The sequence below is a fragment of the Mobula birostris genome, chromosome 2 (assembly GCF_030028105.1).
Source record: "Mobula birostris isolate sMobBir1 chromosome 2, sMobBir1.hap1, whole genome shotgun sequence".
Lineage (NCBI taxonomy): Eukaryota > Metazoa > Chordata > Chondrichthyes > Myliobatiformes > Myliobatidae > Mobula > Mobula birostris.
The window spans coordinates 207571663-207596889 of NC_092371.1; the positions used below are offsets into that span (position 1 = coordinate 207571663).

The window sequence follows — 25227 nt, forward strand, 5'->3', positions numbered from 1 at the left end:
ATAGAAACATCTCACTGTTCTCAGCTCTATTTGGTAGTAAAGAAAATTATTATTTACTTTTTTTATTATGGGTGGGGTCAAAAGAATCAAGGGGCAGCTCTGCAGACCTTTTTTTTTGCATACCATAGATTCGCCATTCCTGAACTGTGCACTAATGTTCCTAGGCCTGTGTTATCATTACCCTGCCCAGCACTCATAGTACAAGTTCTATGTTGGTTTGACTTTGTAAACACATTGAAGCAATAATGAAAATGGTACACTAGCGATTTTACTTTAAGACTTTCAGATTTGTTATTCAGCAAAGACTTGCAAATTTCCACAGTTGCATGTTGTAGCATTTGAAAGCATCACAGCCTGATATGGTGGCTCCAATGCTAGAGATTGCAAAAGGCTACAGAGGGTTGTAGACTCAGCTAGTTCCATCACGGGCACAACCCTCCTCATAATCAAGGACTTCTCAAGGGTTAACGCATCATTAAGCAAACTCACACACTTGTAACCTCCATCAGCATGGAGATATGGGAGCCGGAACATGAAAACTCAATGACTCAGGAACAGCTTCTTCCCCCTTGCCATCATATTTCTAAACTGTCCATGAACATTATTTCATTGCTCCATTTTTATTGCACGATTTATTTTGCAATTTATATTAATGTTCATGTCTTTGCACGGTATAATTACAGGACAAATTTCATTTCGTATACAACAGTGATAGAAAATCTGATTCTGATTAGTCTCCTCAAACTTATTTGTAAGATTTCTAAAAGGATGCAGGGATACAAGGGTACAATTTGCTGTAAGTGACAGGGTGGACTGGGATTCATCCAGAGAGGCACAGCATACAAAACCAGGGAAAGTGAACGGAACCCTTCTACAATACTGCTGGTAATTATTAACTAATTGTAGAGAGATGTGGAAGCACTCAGGAAAGACCAGAAAATATTTACAGGAATTAATGAATGATTCCTGGGTCGGATTACAATTACTGTACATGGACAGAATGGAGATGCTGGGACTGTTTACGAAGAGAAGACTCGGGTGAGAGCGAATGGAAAATGATTAAGACAGCATGGAAATAGGAAGGGTTCGTGATGGGATAGAGGATTAGAAGTTGCAGGTACAAATTAAAGTGGAAGATTTTTTTTATATAGCACATAGTTGTAATCTAGAATGTGGAAGCAAGTTTCATTATAGTCATTAAGGAATTGGATATGGCGAAAATAAACTTGCAAGACTATAGAGAAGAGCCCAGGAAGGTGGAATTAGTGGGTGGCTCTAGTGGAGAGCTGTACATAATGGGCCAGATAGCTGCCTCCTGTTCTGTATCAATATTATCTTCATATGTATTGTTCTTTAGCAAAGAAACCAATGTTATAATGGAGTAGACGTCCACTGTGAGTGGATACACATCCATATGCCAAAGCACCAGCTCTGGTCTCACAGCAAATTTAGATGTTGGCCTGGCCGCCTTTCACCAAAAGATAGAGCAGCTGTGCACTGCATTTTACTCTACAGTAAATGACTGCACATCCATCAAATGTGCAGACTGATCCAAAGCAATAACATAGCTGTATTTTATCCTTAAAGGAGCTACTCTAATCAGGAAATACTACTGGTAATCTTGTGATTTTTTTTCAAATACACAAAATCTTACTGGCCAACAGGAATGGGAATAATTTTCAGATCCCGTACTAGATGTAGTATTGTGAAGCTAAATCAATGTGAAGAGGTTTACAATAAAGATAACAAAATTTAACTGGACAGGGATCTAACAATTAAATTTTCTTGTTTCAATCTGAACTAGCAGCTTCCAATATTGATCATTGTAATTTCTGTTAAAGTCTAGTACAATATTATGATTCAAACAGCTGTAGTGAAATAGGGAATATATTGATTTAAAACCTCAGTATTGAAGTTTGCTGCATTGATCGGTTTCTCTATTGAAGTAATGTTAATCAACATCCAATATTGCTGTTTGTCACTTTTTGAGTCAAACTCTACATATGATGTCAAATTAAATCTGTATCCTCAAGCTACTACAAAACAAACTACTTTTGTGATGCATCTGCAAATTTACAAAAGTAATAGAAGACGAGTGGCTATTCCAAAATGCCCATTGTTTGGATAGTGACTCCGTCATAAAATGATGTAAACTGTTTAAATATTTGAATGACACTTAGCTTGAATAATCTTGGATTGATATTTTTCTAGATCAAAAATGTAATCATCTATCCATCTTCATTTGTGTAAGCATATTAGTTTAGAGCAGTAATGGACCTTGCTAAGCACTATGGAGAATTACCAATACTAATTGATGCTCCAGTAAGGATGGAGGTAAAGTACCAATGGCCCTATACATATGGGCTTGATCAAATGCAGTACCATAAGAGCTGATTTAAATTCCTAGAGAAAAGAATCAATTTCTCAGCATAGTAATACAACACATTTTGGGAACAAATAAAACAACAGATACTGGAAATGTGAAATGGATAAAAATGCTAGAAACATTTGATGCCTATGCAAACAGAATGGAGAAAACATTTCATGTGAAAAACCCTCCATCAAAACTGGAAAGGAGGGAAACGCTATTATCAACTTGCAGGAATGTGGATACCATATCATGAATACTCTTTTTTCTAAACAATCTTCCTCTAATTTTATGCGACATAAAAATGGTTTGCTTATTTCCAATATTACCCAATCTGCTACGTGTTTTCAACTTTCTATTTTGGAGGAATCTTTGTAGTTGGTTTGAAGATCTTATCCATTTATTTTCCATTTTGCCATCATAAATATAAAAATGTTTGGACCATAAATGTTGGACTAGATATTAAATAGTCTGAAATTAGGCCAATTTGTTTATCTGTGCAGAAGGAGCTCTCAAAGTTGTAAAAACAATAAATGTATGTTTCATTTGGTGGAAGTACCTCAAAACACAAACATAGTTGAGACTCTCATTTTGATTTGACTAAAGGAACCATGTTGGATGATTACCAAGCTTCAATCCAAATTTGCTCATGGGTTTATATATTTTTGTACTTTCATTCACTAATATCATCGTTTTAGGAAATGTTAACCTTGTAACTATAGCAGACAGGAGTTAAAGCTCAATAAAATTTGTATGGAATCTGTTAGATTTCATTAACAGTCAATACTCTAAAAATTGGTATTTTTTAAACAAATGGAACCTGCATTTAGTAACATTGTGTAAGACTTTCCTTTCATTATTTGCAGCATTGTTCCTGATTTCTAGTTTTGCTGCAATTCAAAAGCATATTTTTACGAGCAAGAAAATTTAATATTTCTTAACATGGAGATACAAATTCTGTTTTCATTTGGATTACATATTAATATTAACTCAAAGGCAGGGGTGCAGCATAGTTTAAATAAAGGAAAATTAACATATCTGGGATAATGAATGTTTGGAATTCATTGAATTGCAAGGAAGCTACTTGCAGGGGTAACAACTGTAATTTTTGGCAAGAAACTATTGAAAGATCCAAGGGGAAAGTAAACTTTAAAGTCTGTGCCTTTTGAGTAGGTTAATGTTTGGAAATAATTCTTGGACTTTCAGTGGAATTTTAATTTGGCCTCCTTAGTTGTACTTAAGTATTTAGAGTCACACCTCGTGCATTAACCACACTAGTCACTAGTGGACAAAACTCAAGTAACAATTCTGTATAAAACGAATTCTTTGGGCATGTAGGACATTTCTTATCCTTCCTTCAATGCATTCTTAAAAATTCCTCAGGAGTGAAATTGATAGTAAAAGTCTTCTTTTCAGTGACATTTGTACTAAAATAAAGTCATCTTCATGCTATTGGATCTGATTTACAAATACTTTTTGCCCTTATGCACTATCAACCAATCAGGAAGCTGGAATATTTCCACTGCTCTCTAACGCATGACACAATGCCAGAAATTCAACTACATGACTAGCAATCTGTAGACTGAGCTCTAATACCACAATAACAAGTTTAAAAACATAATTAAATGAAAACTTCAATTAAATTTAATTTGTTTACTAAGATCCTTATCAAAAGATTGCCAACGTACCTAGTTTAACCCAATCTTATGGGACTCTTCACTCTCTATCAATAGGGCCAGCAAGCCAGTTAACTATGACCAATTACTGAGCGTTATGGAGAATACGGACAAAATCATACAGAGTTATCATGATGACACATCCCATGATATTACCAGTCACACAAGAAACAGCAGATCCTCAAATCTGGAGTGAAAAACAAGCTGCTGGAGGAACTTAGCAGGTCAAGAAACATCTGGGGATGCTAAAGAATAGTCAACATTTGGGCAGAATCTGAAACCAAATCTCATCTTTCCCTCTGCCTGCATAAATGTTGTTTTACCTGCTGAGTTCCTCCATCAGTGTGTTACATTATACTGTAGTCCCATTACTGTAGTTACATTACTTGACAGAGCCCATGATAATACCGTTTTGCCAACCAACACCACTTGCATCCCCACTGGCCACGTCCCACTCGAAAGTGAAGATTTGAAATAAATAATAACTGTGATTTTCCTACTACACCTATTGCAGTCTATTCATTTCTGCATTCAGGAGGCCTCTATTTTGGAAAATGAATATGATCAGTGACACAGGGTAAGTGTATCTGGAATATTTTATTACAAATTTACAGTAAACAATAGTATAAGCAACCAACTTCATGAAATTAAACTAATTCACTAAATTCATTTTCAAATAATCTATAAAATCATTTTAAATTAGTCAAATGATCTTGCATCATGTAATACTCACATATTAGGTAAAGAAGGGAATGTGTCTTCCTCTTTTCCAGGCAGCACAAAATGATCTACTCTGGGTATTATGCCTGTCTTGTCTTTGTAGTTCTCCCGGTGTTGCTGAGATAACTAGTGAAAGTACATTTCATTAACAGTTCAATAAAGATGGAGCTGTAAACTATCCAATGTTATTCCTTACTCATTGTTTGCCTATGAGCCAGTAATATGCCCTAGGTTGTCCTAAGTAATTTGTTTTTCTGTAATATTGCTTGGCAACACAGTTGTACCCAACTTCTTTATTCCACCACTTCTGTTTTGCAATATAATCAATTGTTTTCTCACATGCTTTATAACTACATTGATCACTGCTTGAACTGTGGTGTCACTGGTTCCTGTTTGACATTGTGAAATAATTCTCTGATTGTTGAATAATTCTCTAACAATACTGTGTAGTGTCAAGTTGAACAAATGATATTGATCCTTCTTGGCACAGAAACTGTGGCTGACACAATAGCACAACTAGTAGAGCTGCTGGCTCACAGCGCTGGTGACTTGGGTTCAGTCCTGACCTTGGCTGCTATCTATGTTCATTTACTTGTTCTCTCACGTAACCGCATGGATCTCCTTCCCACATCCCAAAAATGTACAAGTTGTTTGGTTAATGCTTAACAGACAGGGCAGGCCTTTGAGGCCGCTTCTCTGCTGTTTGACTTTAATTTCTTCATTCCCAATTGGTAGAATTTTAAACAGATTTTGACTTAATAATGAGTCCTCATTGAGGAGGTGATGTACCAAATAATCTGTAAATTCCAAATCAATGGGAATGTAAGTAAGATTCATCAGTAAGATGAATCATGCATCTCAAACTAAAATGTCTAAGGTTATTATAAGTCATTTAACTGCCCAGTAGTTCCTGAAAGTGTGACTTAAGCACAACCAGCTACTTTTTCCAGTGACCATTCCTCTAGTCCTAGGGGGCTGGGCGAACTGCGCCTCTTTTGTGTTGTAAGGTAAAAACGATCATCTCAACCTTCAACACAAACAACATCCGCCTATTGCCTCGATGCACAGAGTTGGCATCACAGGCAAGCAGCTACGAGATCTCCATCCTGGGGATCCAAGAACACCGTCATGTACACCCTGATGAAGAGATAAGGTTCACAGAGGTAGAGGGGATGCACCTCATCACCTCGTCTGCATGGAGACAGCCGACGACGATGTCAGCACAAGGTGGAGAAGGGCTGATGTTGAATCGCAAGACGAAGGAGGCACTGAGGGGCGTAGTCTCAATCAGTGACAGTATCCTTACTGTGGAATTTTACGGAAACCCAGCGACCTCTGTCATCATCTGTTACTCCCCGCACAACTGCAGCAAGGAGAAGGAGGTGGAGGCCTTCTACAGTAAACTTCATAAAGCTGTCACTTCAATACCGGCACATAACTTCCTGGCTGTGCTCGGCGATCTCAATGCCCAGGTTGGACTGGAAGATGTTCCATACTCATACCAAGACCTTACCAACAGAAATGGACAATATCTAGTTGATTCCATCCAAGAACACAGTCTCATTGCCGCCAACACACAATTCAAGAAGCGAGCTGGTAAACTGTGGACATATGAAAACAGAGCCTCCATCTACAGGAAACAGCTCGATTACATCCTCGCAGGAACAAAATGGCGTAATTGTGTGATAAACACAGAAGCCCACAGCACCTTCAACTTGGCCAGTTCTGATCGCAGAGTAGTGTCAATGCAAGTGAGACTGAGCCTGCGGCAACCCAATGCCACAGGTCCCAAGGAGAAGGTAGACAGGAAGGCATTCACCTCACAACCTGTTCTTCAAGCTCAGTACACAGTGGAGGTGAGAAATCGCTTCGGCCCACTGGAAAGGGGGGAGGAAGAGACTGCCACCAACCACTATCAATGGCTCATAGACACCTGCACAGATGCAACAAAAAGTTTGCCTACTGTGAAACGAATCAAGAAGAGCCAGATCTCAAAACATCCTGATGTCGTCTCAGCAAGAAGTGTGGTCAATGCTTGTCATGCCGAACTCAGGAGGAGCAAAACGGAAGAGCGAAGAGACAAGTTCAAGACAGCAAAGAAGAATCTCTTTGCCACCTACGACCAACTGAAAGAAGAGGAACTAGCTGAGAGGATTAGAGAGGTAGAGGCTGCTAATGAAGACCAGCAGCATGGAGAAGCATGGCACCTAGTCAATGAGATCAGTAGACGGAAGAAGTCCCCATCAGGTCAAATAAGTGGTAAAACAGCAGAGGACCATGTCCTGACATGGTTTACCCACTTTAAGAACCTGCTGGGAAGGCCTCCAATGATCAGGGAAGAAGAAGAGGACATACCCATGATACTAACGCAAGTTGACATCGATGACGGCCCATTCACCATTGAGGAACTGAAGAAGGCTAAATATGCACTCAAGCAGGGCAGGAGCGCTGGACCAGATGGGATACCACCAGATGTCCTGAAGAACTGCGACCTGGATGACATCTTGCTGGACATATGTAATACGGCACTGATGAAAGGCGACAAACCAGAACAGTGGTCACTCTCAAACATTATCCCAGTCCCCAAGTCTGGATCCCTCACAAAGACTACCGCGGTATCAGCTTGACCTGCATCTTAGTAAAGCTATACAATCAGATGATCTTGAACAGGATTTGCACTGCCATTGACCCTAAGCTAAGATTCAATCAGAATGGTTTTTGGCAGAAGCACACAACAGTAATGCAAATACTTGCTCTCCGTAGAATCATCGAGGAGGTCAAGAAGAACAACCTACCAGCCGTGCTTACTTACATCGATTTTCGCAAAGCTTTTGACTCCATTCACCGAGGTAAAATGCTGAAGATCCTGAAAGCTTACAGAGTGCCATACCATCTACTGAGAGCAATAGAGTCCAGCTATACCAAAACCATGGCGAAAGTTGTATCACCAGAAGGAGATACAGCAGTGTTCGAGCTCCTAGCTGGTGTGCTGCAAGGAGACACTCTGGCACCCTACATCTTTATAATCGTCCTTGATTACGCTCTGCGTCAAGCTACCAAAGATCATGACAAGCTTGGTTTTACCATAAAACCAGGACGAACCAAAAGGGTCAGACCAGTTACACTCACAGATCTCGATTTTGCAGATGACATAGTTCTGCTCTCTGACCAGGTGGAGGAAGCACAGCAGCTACTGACAAAAGTGGAAATTGAGTGCAATAAAGTTGGACTTCACCTAAACGCTAAAAAGACAGAGTACATGGTGTTTAACTGCGACGAAGGTACTCTTACGACCATAGAGAATGATACCATTAAGAAAGTCTTTGACTACAAGTAGGTCGGGTCAAGAATGATGAGTTTGGAGAAGGAGATAAAGATACGGAAGGCGCTGATGTGGAGGGCTATGAATGACATGAAGGAAATCTGGAAGTCGAACCTGACCAGAGGGGTTAAAAAGAGGATCTTCATAGCAGTCATACAGTCCATTCTCACGTATGGATGTGAGATGTGGACACCCACCAAGACTATGTGAAAGACTCTAGATGGTTGCTATACACGAGTGCTCCGGATGGCTCTTGACGTGAGTTGGCAACAGCACATGACAAACGTCGAGCTCTATGACGACCTACCAATGCTCTCCACTAAAATCGAGGCAAGAAGACTGCAACTAGCGGGGCATTGTCTACGCCACCCCGAGCTACCTGCCAGCCTAGTCATCATATGGGAGCCCAAGCACGGGAGGATGAACCCTGGGCACCCTCCCAAGACTATGGTCAACACGCTGTTAGAAGACAGCGGCGCGGCTAATGTAGATGAACTGAACACACTGATGAGGGAGAGGGAGTAGTGGACAGTCCGTCATCGTGCCCAACGCCGGCCCCCTAGGCCTGAGTCAACGTAGTAGAAGTGGTAGTATTCCTCTATTACAAGCTGAAAATAAGTTGCATTGCTAATTGCAGTATTTTTTCCTACTTCAGCTCAAATAATTCATTGGTAAGTGCCTGCAGGCAACAAGACCTCGATAACATTCAGGCAGACCCTGCCAAGTAGCTAGTAACATTTACACCACACAATTTCTGATCAATAATCATTTCCGGCAAAAGAAATTCTAACCACCTTTGCTTAATAGTCATTAACAATAACTTTGCCAAAACCCACACAATCGACATCCACAGTTATCATCGACTGATAAAATAAATGGCTGGGTATTCTGTGGTAAATAACTCTCCACCTGACTCCCATTACCCTCCCACCATCTATGTGTGGCATGAGAGTTAGATACAAAACTTTCAATTTGATTTTTGTTTAAATAGGTGAGTTCTCAGTCTGGTCTCCCCAGGCTTTTCTTCTGGTTAAAAATTATTAGAAATTATTTTCCCTTATTGAGTAAGCCAAAATTAAGCTTCTCCTTTAACTTAAGAAAGTGCAGCATGTTTAACAGTTTTTGTTGACCTAAGCAGAAAATAACTGTCAATTCACCAAGAGCTTGATTTGTACTTCTAGCCCTCATTTTGGCATGTACTGCTGTATTACCCATGAATCTTTGCAGCCCATTTACTTTTCATTTTGTGGCATTACAAAGTGGTTTTAGCTCTTCTGATAAATGGGTAACGAAATCGGCTAGTTTGACTCTTGGCCAAGAATGTGAGAACACCAAGAAGGTGGCCCCACAACGCTATCAGCGCCGATATAACTGCAAACTTCACAAACCATGAAAGACAACTTGTGCCGTCAGCAAGAAAACTTAAATTTTAAATCTTTCATTTAAAGAAAATCTTGGCAAAGGACTGTGTTGTCCAAAGCTTTTAATAAACATAATGTTTCAGTTGGTTCTGAGCACGGGGGAGTCATCCGGAACTTGATGTATATTTATAAAAGACACCAGCAATGTCTGAGGAAAATCACGCAAGGGTCTGCACAGGATAGGCAGTAGATAATGCACATCCATACAGACTGCCTACTCCATTCTAACTAATTTGACACTTCTGTGCAAAAGGTATAATTGTTCCATTAGTTTCTCAGATATTTTGTTACCTTATTAAACAACTTCATTTCTTCCTCTCTGTCGAAATCCACATCATATCGAGACCATTGTGGTGCATATAGCCACCTATTCCTGTTGCGCATCCTATTTTCTATCACAAGAGATGGGTTGTTGGAATAAATGGTTGGAAATTGCCCTCCTTTGCTGTAAGGACTCTGACTTGTATTCAGAGCTGACATACGGAAATCTTCAAAGTATTTCCTGGTGGTGTTTCCATAAGTATCGCCATGTGTAAAGTTTATTGTTGGAACAAAGCCACGGTATCTGGAATCAAGAACATAATGTCAATAGCGTAAAATGGATGGATTATTACAGTACAGGAAGGGGCCTTTCAACCTATTGTGTCTGACTAAGTAATCCCATTGCTCCTGCTCCCCCGTTTTTTTTTCCCTTAAACCCTGAAAATTGCGCTCTCTCAAATGCCCATCCAATTTCCTAGTGGAGACAATAATTGATTCCTTATCCACCAGCTATACAAACAATTCCAGATCTTAAACAGTTTGGTTCAGTCCATAAAAAGTCTCAAGGATGAAAGGACACCGTCCCAATTATTTGTCATTATACATCAATGAATGAGGGAAACATGGTGATCCAATCAAACGTCCTATTGCAGGCAGATTGTCAGGTTGAGATCTGAGAGCTCTGGAATGGAGAATAATTCACCCCAGAATGGAACTGGAAAGATTTAGCCAAAAAGTCAGAACAGAGGCAGCATCTTGTGGAATTTGGGTGGGAAATAAATGAGTTATGAGTTTCTTTATACCATGCATGTTTTTATTTCTGGTGTCTACATTGCTAGAGCTAGCGGGAAACATTGATGCTGAAAAACCTGGCAGGGAGGGAATTAAGAGTTTTGGTTAAGTTGTGCTCATCTCCATGCTGACAAAATATTAGCCAAGATCTGGATGCCAGCACAAAGGCAGTCATGTCAATCTCAGCACAGAATTCAGATAGCACTGCCACATTACAGACAATACTTTTCTTAAAATCTTGAAATACTGAACAGTAACAATTCCTTTCCCTTTACATCGTGCTCAATCGCAAACAAAAACCGCTAATTTAGTGGAGTAGGTATTGCCCGTTGTGATGGAAAAGTATGTGTTGATTAACATGGTGTCTATAGTTTGCACTTCGTGCGCTCACCTATTTTGAAAGGCTCTTCCAACCATAAAGCATATGCTGAAAGGCTGACCAGAAAATAATGAGTACCAAATTACAAATACAAAAGACTGAAAGTCATAACATTTATCACTAGAGAATTATGAGCAGTGTGAAAATGCCAAAATTCCAAATATTTTGACAGGTTAAAGAGCAAAATTTTGCTTCTACGGGTTGCAATAACATTCCAGATGGGTGTAATTTGTTGATTCGTTGATCTGGAGAATTTGATGCATCAGAACTGAACATTAGAAACACGGGAAGATTGTGCATAAAATATCCTTTATAAATAAACATTTCAAATTGATTTGACATTGGACGCCAAAACTAGAAACATAGATTTCGTTCTGTATAGGAAAGGTACGTCGCATCCGGAGTTTCTCTGATTAGAAGACAATTACCCTCCACGCCTCTCTGACATAGTGGGGAACCGCATACAAGGCAAGTTACAGCAGTGGTTTGCCATTGCTTTCTGCCGGGTGAGTTTCCAAAGAGATCACCAGCTCGTACCCCAGCATGGATAGAAAGCATGCAGGGGAGCCGGCTGGATTCGAACTCAGGACCTTTAGTCCCGAAGTCCAGCACTGATGCCACTATGCCACCAGCCGAGTCTTCATTCTGTATTGGAATGAAAATTAACCCTAAACTATTACAATTTTACAATGTGATTCAGAAAAATGAAATGAATTGGCTGTACACTGCACTCAAATAGAATGATTAAAGTCATATCAGAACAAATGGCTTAAATTTTGACTAAATGTGTTGACGGCTTCTAAAGCCCACCTGGAATTTTACTACTTTTAATTAAAAACACAAATGTGATTACAATGTTCTGAATCTCTGAGTCCCCTTCCATAGCAAACAGTGTCATCCCTCAGACGAAATAGAGAAAATAATTCATGAAGATAGATGAAAAGATAGAAATTTATCTTCAGTTACAGTCAGCCCATTACAGCAAGGACGTCAAAGCTTTGGAGAGGGCACAGAAGAGTTCTACCTGATGCTGTATGGATTAGAGGGCATGTGCTATAAAGAGCAGCTGGACAAACTTGGGTTGATTTCTCAGAAGGTCAGGGGAGATCTAATTGATGTTTAAGATTATGAAAGAGATAGACAGCCAATATTTTTCCCAGGGTTGAAATATCTAATACCAGAGGGCGGGTATTTAAGTTAACTTCAAAGACAATGCATGGGGCAAGTTTTTTCAGAGTGGTGGGTTCCTGGAATGCAATGCCTGGGGTGGTGGGGGTGGCAAACACAATAGAGGTGTTCAAGAGGCTCTTGGGCCCAGATGTACAGGAAATGGAAGAACATGGATTCTGTGTAGGCAGATGGGGTTAGTTTAGTTGGGTATTTAATCACTAAATTAAATTAGTTCAGCACAACACTGTGTGGCAAAGGCCCTATTTCTGTGCTGTTCTGTTCTGTGTTCTAGGGTTGAAACAAATCAGCAAAAATGGTTTAGATTCCAGGTCATTTAACATGCCAAGAAATTTTAAGAGAATGTAATCTTTTAATAAAAGACAAGTATTTTGAAGTTATGTTAAATGTAAAATGAGTTCTCAGTGAATTATCGGTGCATTTGTTACAAGTAAACTCGATGTAAGTACAACTCTAATCCACTGCCAAAAGTACCCATTGCCCGAAAAATATCCAATAGCACATGTTTAAACTATGTAAAGCCTCTGTCTTTGTAAATCAGTATATTCCAAAGGTCTTGGAAACAATTCCACATGTTAAACATCCTGGTATACTGGAGGCACTTGAACAACTTATTCAAACATTCCTTTCCATCATCTCTAGCTTAAAGAAATTTAGTTTGCTATTGCCAGTTGTCAAGGGAGCGGAGGTTAAATTTCTCTTATGTTCAGACTATTCAGCCCTTTGTGTCAATGCCAGCTCTCCAAATGATTCCATTACCCTGTAACTATACCCCCTTGCATGCCTATCAGCTCCCTGATTCTCCTATACTGAGAGTAATTTACAGTAACGTATTAACATACCAACTATCATACCTTTGTGATGTGGGAAGAAACAAAAGCACCCTGAGGGAAGCCTAAGCAGTCACAAGACGAACATGCAAATACTGTCCAGGTCAGGATCAAACATAGCTCACTCAAGCTTTGAGGCCCTGCCCTGTCAACCAAACTCAATGGATTTTCCTTTTCTACAGTATCTTTCCTGCCTGATAGAAATCAGTATTATACTTAGTGCTGCAAACTAGCAGTGCTGGTTTTCTTGACAGGCTCACTTTCTCTAGAACTGATGACTTCACTTTTCCAAATGATGTAAAGGAGCAAAGGGACTTTGAATTAAATAAGGAGCTGATGAAAACTCGAGGATTAACTTATGTAGGGAATTTAATCAAAGGTAATGATTTTTAACAGAACGGTCTAAAACTAGTAGACACAAATTTCAAGTAATTGGTAGAAAGGTTAGAATAGAAATGAAGAAAAGAAAACACTATCACCCATGGAGTGTAACAGGATCCCATTGCCCAAAAAAAATAGCAGACAGGAAGTCCATCAAATTTAGAACTAGCATCCTTAATTTTCAGACAGAGTGCTGGAAGACAAAATTAAGCTCCTTGATCAGTTTCAACAGGTACAAATGGCATATTGTAAATTTTCTGATTGTTATTTTACTCTGTATAAATGGTTTCAATAACCTATTTAATGACTCCAATTTTTCCAACTTTTTACCTCTTACTAATGCAATGGGTTACCACATTTACTTCATAGCTTTATTTATTGATATTGAAGGCACTTTATAACCATATAATGATTACAGCAAAGAAACAGGCCATCTCGATCCTTCTAGTCTGTGCCGAACGCTTACTCTCACCTAGTCCCACCGACCTGCACTCAGCCCGTAACCCTCCATTCTTTTCCTGTCCATATAGCTATCCAATTTTACTTTAAGTGACAATATCGAACCTGCCTCTACCACTTCTGCCGGAAGCTTGTTCCACATAGCTACCACTCTCTGAGTAAAGAAGTTCTTCCTCATGTTACCCCTAAACTTTTGCTCCCTAACTCTCAACTCATGTCCCCTTGTTTGAATTTCCCCTACTCTCAATGGAAAAAGCCTATCCACATCAACTCTATCTATCCCTCATAATTTTAAATACCTCTACTAAGTTCCCCCTCAACCTTCTATGCGCCAAAGAATAAAGACCCAACTTGTTCAACCTTTCTCTGTAACTTAGGTGCTGAAACCCAGGTAACATTCTAGTAAATCTTCTCTGTACTCTAATTTGTTGACATCTTTCCTATAATTCAGTGACCAGAACTGTACACAATACTCCAAATTTGGCCTTAACAATGCCTTGTACAATTTTAACATTACATCCCAACTCTTATTCTCAATGCTCTGATTTATAAAGGCCAGCATACCGAAAGCTTTCTTCACCACCCTATCCACATGAGATTCCACCTTCAGGGAACTATGCACCATTATTCCTAGATCCCTCTGTTCTACTGCATTCTTCAATACATTTACCATGTATGTCCTATTTTGATTAGTCCTACCAAAATGTAGCACCTCACATTTATCAGCATTAAACTCCATCCGCCATATTTCAGCCCACTCTTCTAACTGGCCTAAATCTCTCTGCAAGCTTTGAAAACCTACTTCATTATCCACAACGCCACCTATCTTAGCATCATCTGCATACTTACTAATCCAATTTACCACCCCAAACAATTGAACCTTCCTAACTAACCTTCCGTGTGGAACCTTGTCAAAGGCCTTAGTGAAGTCCATATAGACAACATCCACCGCTTTACCTTCGTCAACTTTCCTAGTAAACTCTTCAAAAAATTCAATAAGATTTGTCAAACATGACCTTCCACGCACAAATCCATGTTGACTGTTCCTAATCAGACCCCATCTATCCAGATAATTATATATACCATCTCGAAGAATACCTTCCATCAATTTACCCACCACTGACGTCAAACATATTTCGACTTGTTAACATTTAATTTTCATGTTTCTGAACCCATTTCCCAGTACCTGATGGGCTTGGCCATTATCCTGATCAAAAGTTTTCAAACAGATTGTTGCTGATCCTGATGCAGGATCTTGGCTGGAAATGCTGATGATTCTTTTGCCTTTACAGACCCACAAGTTCCACCAGCATGTTTTGTTTGTTCCAGATTACAGCATCTGCAGTCTCCTTTCTCCAGCCTCGAGGTCATCAGCAATGGTCAAACTTTATAAATTCCCAATCAATTATATCAAAAGCCAATTATAAGGGCTGCAATACTGATCCTTCAGATACTGCACGTCCTGCAGCATTCCAGTTTAGCAACATGCATGACCAAGTCCATCTTTCACTTTGTGGTAAATGAAAGTCTATTTTAATGATTTTGTGATAGGTTTTTTGTCCTTATGTGTGGTCTCTGTCAGTCGTGGTCGACCAGGGGTACTGCGTCTCTGGTAGTCACTGGTTTGTCGAGCAGCGTCGACTGTGGCTGTTGAGGTCGATCCTGGAACGGCAGGCTCTGCTACAGTTGCCGCATGTGTAGGGCATCGTGGAATTGTTGTCCACTGTCCGCCGTGCTCTCCACTTCTCAAACTGACTCAGGATCACCCTTTCGCCTTGCTCTAGGTGTTGCTGAAGAGTACCTCGCCATTTGTTGCGGTCATCTGCTGTATCCTCCCAGCACTCTGCGTTGATTTTTGAGGCTTTCATGTTGTGCTTGCAGAGGTCCTTGAAGCGAAGCTGGGGTCTACCAACGTTCCTCTTGCCTGTTGCTAGATCTCTGTAGAGGATGTCCTTTGGCAGTCTACCATCCTTCATACGATGGATGTCGCCCAGCCAGCGCAGTCTGCGTTGTCTTAAAAGCGTGAACATTGTGGGAAGTCCAGCACGGGAGAGGATCTCAGCGTTTGGACCTCAGACCTTATACTGACCACCCATGTAATACTGCAGTAAAGGTTTTAATGTCGTCTAGATAATCAATATCTTTACCTTTTGGTCTCTATGTCAAAAGTTTTCAAACCTTCTTACTGATTTCTACGTTAGTCTTCTCATGACAAGCCGAAATGGCTCCCATCACTTAAACTTCTAAAGGGGTTATAATGACCTCATGGATGAATCTTTATTTTGTAATGCATTCTTGCCAAGGTTTTGCTCAAAAGATGCTCAAAAACAAGAGCAACGGTATAAAATAATTTGTTAGCAGTTTATGCTAAATGGCACAAAATATTAACACCTGGGTGTTGTACCTTCATGATCAACCCATTCTTTGTGTCAGCTCTGTCCAATTAATCCTAATTCTTTGCATTTTCCCTCAGTTATTTGACTAATTCCCTTTTTCAAAAAAAAATATAGATGGATGATAGAAATATGGAGGGCTATTTGGAAGGGAAGGATTATATTGACCTTGTGTGTTAAAAAAGTTGGCACCACATTGTGGGCTGACGCTGTACTGTGCTGTATTGTTCTATGTTTGTTTAAAAGAAGTTTGGATTGGTACATGGATGTAACAGTACAGAGGGCTATGGTCCAGATGTAGGTCAATGGCAGTAAACAGTTTAAATCATTCAGCACAGACTAGATGGGCTGAAGGGCCTGTCTTGTGTTGTATTTTTCTACGATTCTACCCCATCAGACAATGCATTCCAATCCAGAACCTCTGCTCAACACAAAATAATCTGCAGATGCTGTCTTGATGAAAGGTTTTGGCCCGAAACATCGACTAATCTTTTCAACTGATACTGACTGACCTGCTGAGTTCCTCCAGCGCATTGTGAGTAGAACCTCTGGTTCCTGGCCATGGTAAGTGTGAAAACTATTTCTTCTTCTTGAGCAATGCACACAAAATCTTCTTCTTGAAATGTTCAATTATTCTGAATATTTTCATTATTTTTATCTGTTTGATCTACATAACAGCTATCACTGCAGAGGTTGAAAAAAAGCAACCTCCATTAAATTACAAAAGTCAGTATTTCTTTCTGCAAATACTTATTCCATAAATGGAATTTGTCCAGAGCAGTGTTAGTTGCCTATCAATTTGTTAATCATACCTTTGATAAATCATAAATACAAGAGAGTCTGCAGATGCTGGAAATATTGAGCAACACACTGAAAATGCTGGAGGAACTCAGCAGATCAGGCAACATCAAGACTTGGTCTCAGCTGGAAAAGTTAACTTTTTATTCTCCTCCATAGATGCTGCCTGACCTATTAAGTTACTCCAGCATTTTGTGTATGATAGTAGGACAAATGGTGAGAATGGAGGAGGTATTTTTGATAGGTAACACCATGAATTTACTTAGGTAATGTAATTGTTCAATACTTAATGAATAATTAAATTTATAACCATTTAAACCAATGGCTATAATCTAACACTAAGGAACCTTCTAACTGGAATCTAAGAGTGGGTATTTAGTGTATAGCTTACTGATGGAATCTAGTTTCAATCAACAGATGCTAAACCTTTCATTATTAATAGGTAAGGTAAAATTTTATGATTATTCTCGACCAGAGCACGACAAATCTGGATAAATGTGGGAATGACTAAAAGACTGAAAATTTCAAAACAGCGGTGGTTTCTGAAGCATTATCAGCTACAACATGAATATTTAGCATGACCGAACATTTGGTAAAACTTCTGAACATTAGCTTTTATTAACATACCCAAAATAGTATTTTCAATGTGCTCTTTAATCTGGTATTGTATTCGCTGATTGCACAATATAACCAATAACACAAAGCCTGGCAATATTAACAAACACGAGAAGATCTGCAGATTTAACACTCTGATTTCTTACCCCGGCATTAAGGCGGGAGGAATATATGTAGCATTGTAGTTAGTTATGAGAGTTCCAGCACTCCGGGAAGCCATGACTCCAGAAAGGAAATGTTGTTTACCACAACGACCTGCTTTTATTTATCACTTTTTCTTACGCCCGCGACATTTCCCTGGGAGAGCTGTCAATCAGCGCCGTCCTGTGTGTAACAATCTGTAACCAGGCAACCATACCGCGCTGCCCGCAGCATTACAGGAAGAGAAATTCTCCCTGTGCTGCGGGCTGGCATAGCCAGTATGTCTCTGCCGTCGCTTGCCGCGCTCATTGCAAGTTACATTGCTTGCATGTGGATATGTTTAACAAATCCTCTTTTTTTTCCAAATCGCTGTAACCTGTATCACTTTGTTTAATTTTCAGACCGATTAGTATTGCAGTATCAAATAAAAAATATTGTTATTGCTAATCAATCAGTTTAAAGGGGAATTATAAAAATTCTCGGCTGATTCTGATTTTGACATGAATACATGCTATACATATTCATAATAGCCTTCTGAACTTGCGCTTAAAATTTAAACCTTACACGCTAAAATAGTAAAATTAAGCTAAAGCTAAATACCCAAGAAACTACTGGGAATTTTATTTTATTTTGAGAGTTGGGGGGAAATCAGATCTCATTTTATTCCAAATACGCGATTTTGTATGCTTCAGTAGAATCGCCTTGTGTTTCCAATGAAGGTTATTTGCTCAAATACAATTCTTGAACAGTATATAAAATGAGGCAATTATAAACCTGGTTGGTAGCATTTTGCCAAACACCAAGTTCTTGGATAAACCTACTGTGAAAACTCTACTGGAGTACCAAGTTACATTGTAAATCCAGCCTCCAAGTTACCAGTTGCCAGTAGGTGTAATGCTAATTTTAGAAATTAGAAAGTTATCAATCATGTTGTACTTCCTTTAGTACAATAATATTAATGCAGCACCACAGTAGGCATACCATCTGTTGGCTTGGATTAAAAATACTCTACCTAGAAACTTGGATATCCAGTACTCTTTTTTTTGCTGTATGTCTGAGATTCATTTGTTATCTGAAATATGATGCAATTGCAACCATTTCTAGATGAAAAGCACTGGGAGTGAAAGTCCATCTGGGTTCAGATTTGTCCTTGTTTACCTGATTTGATGTAGCTTGGGTGCTATTGAAGTTTGCAAAGAAGCCAATAAACAAGAAAGTTTATTAGTGTGCCTTACAGTTGCACTACAGATTATTTACAAGGGTGCCAATGATCTCTAGACCACAGAACTATTCAAACTTTTTTGTTTACTCGAATTGCACATATGCTTTTCAATGTATTCAACATAATTTGCAAAATGTAACTCAATACTTACAGAAGAAATATAGAAATGACAATATTTTGTTATTTATAGGTTCAACCAACATGCGCTCTGAGAATCATTACTAATTTTTATCATTCAGTGATATGTTTGTCCTTGCCTGTGTGCCTTTCTCATGGTTATTTTCCTTCATTTCATTTACTAACAAAATGTATTTTATATTTAGTTACTTGTTTGTCCCACCTACTTATAATGTTTTCCTTAATTTACTTTGGTAGAAAGAATAAAGATGTGGGCTATTTTCTAAGTGGATCGAAAATTCAAAATCTGAGCTGCAAAAGGACTTGGGAATCCTCATGCAAGGTTCCCTGAAGGTTAACTTGAAGGTTGAATCAGTGATAAGGAAGGCAAATGCAATGTTAGCATCCATTTTGTGAGAACTAGAATACAAAAACAAGGATGTAATGCTGAGACTTTATAAGGCATTGTTCAGATTGCTCTTTGAGTATTTTGAGCAGTTTTGCAGCTCTTATTTAAGAAAAGATTCACTGGCATTGGATGGCATTGGAGAGGGTCTAGAGAAAATTCATGAAAATGAATCCAGGATTGAAAGTCTTACCATATGAGGAGCATTTGATGGCTCTGGACCTAGTCACTGGAGTTTAGAAGAATGAGGTGGGAATCTAATTGAAACCTATCAAATATTGAAAGGCCAAGATAGAGTGGATGTGAAGAGAATGTTTCCTATAATGGGAGACCACAGCCTCAGAATAGAGGGACATCTATTTAGAAGACCAGAACCATAAGACCATAACATATAGGAGCAAAATTAGGCCATTTGGCCCATCAAGTCTGCATCACCATTTCATCATGGCTGATCCATTTCCCTCTCAGCCTCATCCTGACTTTTCCCCATAACCCTTCATGCCCAGACTAATCAAGAACCTATCATCTTATATGTTCCAGTCCTCTTAGAATGAATGCTAACATCACATGGTAACAAATTCCACAAATTCACCATTCTCAGGCTAAAGAAATTTCTCTGCATTTCTGTTTTAAATGGATGCCCCTCTATCCTGAGGCTGTGCCCTCTTGTCCAAGACTCTCCCACCATGGGAAACATTCTTTCCACATCTACTCTGAATAAGCCTTCCAACGTTCGAAAGGTTTCAATAAGAATCCCCTCCCAAACCTTTCAAATTTCAGCAAGTACAGGCCCAGAGCCATCAAATGTGCCTCATATGATAAGCCTTTCATTCCCAGGATCATCCTTGTGAGCCTTCTCTGAACATTCTCCAACGCCAGCACACCTTTTCTTGGATGAGGGGCCCAAAACTGTTCACAATATTCAGGGTGAGGCCTCACCAGCGCCTTATAAAGCCTCAGCATCACATCCCAGTTCTTATATTCAGAACCTGTTGAAATGAATGCTCACATTGCATTTGCCTTCCTCACCACCGACTCTACCTGCAAGACAACCTTTAGGGTGTTCTGCACAAGGACTCCCAAGTCCCTTTGCATCTTAGATTTTTGGATATTTTGGCTGTGTAGAAAGAAGCCCGCACATTTATTTCTAATACCAAAGTGCATGACCATGCATTTTCCAACATTGTATTTCATTTGCCAATTTCTTGCCTATTTTCCTAATCTAAGTCCTTCCGCTGCCTACCTGTTTCCTCAACACTACATGCCCCTCCACCAATCTTCGTATCATCTGTAAACTTGGCAACAAAGTCATCTATTAAGTCATCTAAATCATTTATATACAGCGTAAAAGGAAGCAGTCCCAACACTGACCCCTGCTGAACACCATTTGTCACTGGCAGCCAAACAGAAAAGGATCCTTTTATTCTTCCTCGCTGCCACCTACCAATCAGCCAATGCTCTAATCATGCCAGTAACTTTCCTGTAAAACTATGGGCTCTTAACTTAGTAAGCAGCCACATGTGTGGGACCTTGTCAAAGCCTTTCCAAAAGTCCAAATATACAACATCCACTGCATCCCCTTCACCTATCCTACTTGTACTCTCCTCGAAGAATTCCAGCAGATTCCTGTGTCACTAAGTACTCCATAACCTCAACCTTATCACTTGACTCTAACATCTTCAGAACCACTGAGGTCTACCCACCCAGCAGTGTCCATAATGATTTTTTTTCTGTCATTTTCTTTGGCCTGGCCACTTACAAGTCCTGCAGTGATAGTAGACTACAGCTAATGACTTTTTCTGCTGACCTGACAGTTCATTGTACTTTACATATATTGTGAGAGGATGCTAAGTCAAACCAAATAGTAATAATTAATGTGAGCATGCTCTCAATGACAGCAGTGTAGAATTACTCCAGTATGTTCTAGAAAGAATTGGATTTTACCAATTTCACCATCAAGTTGTTTGGCCCTTTCAACTGCTTCTGAATATTGTAACTGCTTTTCCAACATTTGGTACTGTTTCTGACTAAGTTTCCCTCAATGAAATTGGAGGAAGATTGAAGCCATTGTCTCGGATCTCTACCATAGTAGAAGGGGAGGCACAGTAACTTGCTTCTTATTTTCAAGCATTTAACTCGGATTCCCGAGCAGGCATTAATGGCAGCATGGTGATGCAGATAGAAATTCCAATATCTGGTGGTCTGAATTGATCATGATTTCTGGTGTCTGCATGAACAGGTATAATCAGCAAGCAACTGGCTCCACCCCAATCAGGCCTTAGGTGTTGAGTGAAGAGCTCTAAAACTAGTAGTCTGAAAATCTTGCATGTAGAGTGTGGCTCTGATGGAAAAGGTAAGGAAATAGACTCTGTGCATTAGATCTCTCATGTGACATGTCTGACATGGAGGGTGGGGCTGGATTAGATACCTGGCGGCAATAGATCATCTCAATCAGAATCAGGTTTATTATCACCGGCATGTGACATGAAATTTGTTAACTTAGCAGCAGCAGTTCAATATAATACATAATCTAGCAGAGAAAAGAAATAATAATAAATAAAATAAAAACATAATAATAAGTAAACAAGTAAATAATTACATATATTTAATAGATTTTTTAAAATGTGCAAAATCAGAAATACTGTATACTGAAAAAAAAGGTGAGGTAGTGTCCAAAGCTTCAATATCCATTTAGGAATCGGATGGCAGAGGGGAAGAAGCTGTTCCTGATTCACTAAGTGTGTGCCTTCAGGCTTCTGTACCTCCCAACTGATGGTAACAGTGAGAAAAGGGCAAAATCCTGGCTGCTGGAGGTCCTTAGTAATGTACACCGCTCCCTAAAGATGTCCTGGGTACTTTCCAGGCTAGTGCCCAAGATGGAGCTGACTAGATTTACAACCTTCTGCACCTTCTTTCGGTCCTGTGCAGTAGCTCCTCCATACCAGACAGTGATGCAGCCTGTCAGAATGCTCTCCATGGTACAACTATAGAAGTTTTTGAGTGTATTTGTTGACACGCCAAATTTCTTCAAAATCCTAATAAAGTATAGCTGCTGTCTTGTCTTCTTTATAACTACATGGATATGCTGGGATGAGGTTAGGTCCTCAGAGATCTTGACACCCAGGAATTTGAAGCTGCTCACTCTGTCTACTTCTGATCCCTCTATGAGGATTGGTATGTGCTCCTTTGTTTTACGCTTCCTGAAGTCCACAATCAGCTCTTTCATCTTACTGACATTGAGTGCCAGGTTGTTGCTGCGGCACCACTCCACTAGTTAGCATATCTCACTCCTGTACGCCCTCTCGTCACCACCTGAGATTCTACCAGCAATGGTTGTATCGTCAGCAAATTTATAGATAGTATTTGAGCTATGCCTAGACACACAGTCATGGGTATATAGAGAGTAGAGCAGTGGGCTAAGCACACACCCCTGAGGTGCACCAGTGTTGATCATCAGCAAGGAGGAGATGTTATCACCAATCCACACAGACTGTGGTCTTCCAGTTAGGAAGTCATGGATCCAATTGCAGAGGGATGTACAGAGGCCCAGGTTCTGCAACTTCTCAATCAGGATTGTGGGAATGATGGTGTTAAATGCTGAACTATAATCGATGAACAGCATCCTGACGTAGGTGTTTGTATTGTCCAGGTGGTCTAAAGCTGTGTGGAAAGCCATTGAGATTGCATCTGCTGTTGACCTATTGTGTCGATAAGCAAATTGCAATGGGTCCAGGTCCTTGCTGAGGCAGGAGTTCAGTCTAGTCATGACCAATCTCAAAACATTTCATCACTATCTATGTGAGTGCTACCGGGCGATAGTTATTAAGGCAGCCGACATTATTCTTCTTAGGCGCAAGTATAATTGTTGCCTTTTTGAAGCAAATGGGAATTTCCACCTGTAGCAGTAAGAGGTTGAAAATGTCCTTGAATACTCTCGCCAGTTGGTTGGCACAGGTTTTCAGAGCCTTACCAGGTATTCCATTGGGACCTTCTGCCTCGCAAGGGTTCACTGTCTTTAAAGACAATCTAACATCAGCCTCTGAGATGGAGATCACAGGGTCATCAGGTGCAGCAGGGATCTTCACAGCTGTAGTTGTGTTCTCCTTTTCAAAGTGTGCAAAGAAGGTGTTGAGTTCATCTGGTAGTGAAGCATTGCTGCCATTCATACTATGAGGTTTTGCTTTGTAGGAAGTAATGTCTTGCAAACCCTGCCAGAGTTGCCGTGCATCTGATGTCACCTCCAAGCTCATTTGAAATTGTCTCTTCACCCTTGAAATAGCCCTCTGCAAATCATACCTGGTTTTCTGGTACAGGCCTGGATTGCCAGACTTGAATGCCACAGATCTAGCCTTCAGCAGACGACATACATCCTGGTTCATCCACAGCTTTTGGTTTGGGAATATGCAGTAAGTCTTTTTGGGCACACACTCACCCACACAGGTTTTAGTGAAGTTGGTAACAACTGCAGCATACTCATCCAGTTTCAAAGATGAATCCCTGAATACAGCGCAGCCCACCGATTCAAATCAGTCCTGTAGGCACTCCTGTGCTTCCTTGTCCATACCTTCTTGGTCCTCACTGCTGGTGCTGCAGTCTTCAGTCTCATAATCATAGTCATACTTTATTGATCACGGGGGAAATTGGTTTTCATTACAGTTGCACCATAAATAGTAATAGAACCATAAACAGTTAAATAGTAATATGTAAATTATGACAGTAAATTATGAAATAAGTCCAGGACCAGCCTATAGACTCAGGGTGTCTGATCCTCCAAGGGAAGAGTTGTAAAGTTTGATGGCCACAGGCAGGAATGACTTCCTATGACGCTCTGTGTTGCATCTCGGAGGAATGAGTCTCTGGCTGAATGTACTCCTGTGCCCAACCAGTACATTATGTAGTGGATGGGAGACATTGACCAAGATGGCATGCAACTTAGACAACATCCTCTTTTCAGACACCACCGTGAGAGAGTCCAGTTCCGTCCCCACAACATCACTGGCCTTACGAATGAGTTTGTTGATTCTGTTGGTGTCTGCCACCCTCAGCCGGCTGCCCCAGCACACAACAGCAAACATGATAGCACTGGCCACCACAGACTCGTAGAATATCCTCAGCATCGTCCAGCAGATGTTAAAGGACCTCAGTCTCCTCAGGAAATAGAGACGGCTCTGACCCTTCTTGTGGACAGCCTCAGTGTTCTTTGACCAGTCCAGTTTATTGTCAATTCATATCCCCAGGTATTTGTAATCCTCCACCATGTCCACACTGACCCCCTGGATGGAAACAGGGGTCACTGGTACCTGAGCTCTCCTCAGGTCTACCACCAGCTCCTTAGTCTTTTTCACGTTAAGCTGCAGATAATTCTGCTCACGCCATGTGACAAAGTTTCCTACCGTAGCCCTGTACTCAGCCTCATCTCCCTTGCTGATGCATCCAACTATGGCAGAGTCATCAGAAAACTTCTGAAGATGACAAGACTCTGTGCAGTAGTTGAAGTCTGAGGTGTAAATGGTGAAGAGAAAGAGAGACAAGATAGTCCCCTGTGGAGCCCCAGTGCTGCTGATCACTGTCAGACACACAGTGTTGCAAGCACACGTACAGTGGTCTGCCAGTCAGGTAATCAAGAATCCATGATACCAGGGAAGCATCCACCTGCATCGCTGTCAGCTTCTCCCCCAGCAGAGCAGGGCGGATGGTGTTGAATGCACTGGAGAAGTCAAAAAACATGACCCTCACAG

At 40.2% G+C, this 25227-nt stretch overlaps 1 protein-coding gene across 1 annotated transcript in view; it reads right to left on the reverse strand.

Annotated features, from left to right (window-relative positions):
- Positions 1-17917, reverse strand: part of cimip2c (ciliary microtubule inner protein 2C) — a 31993-nt gene extending 14076 nt beyond the window's left edge. The window contains exons 1-3 of the mRNA XM_072278832.1: positions 17750-17917; positions 9799-10072; positions 4778-4890 (exon numbers count right to left, since the gene is read on the reverse strand). Of these exons, the coding sequence (XP_072134933.1) occupies positions 4778-4890; positions 9799-10072; positions 17750-17823 (461 nt within the window). The 5' untranslated portion in view covers positions 17824-17917. The remainder of the gene's footprint in view (positions 1-4777; positions 4891-9798; positions 10073-17749) is intronic.
- Between the last annotated feature and the right edge of the window lie 7310 nt (positions 17918-25227).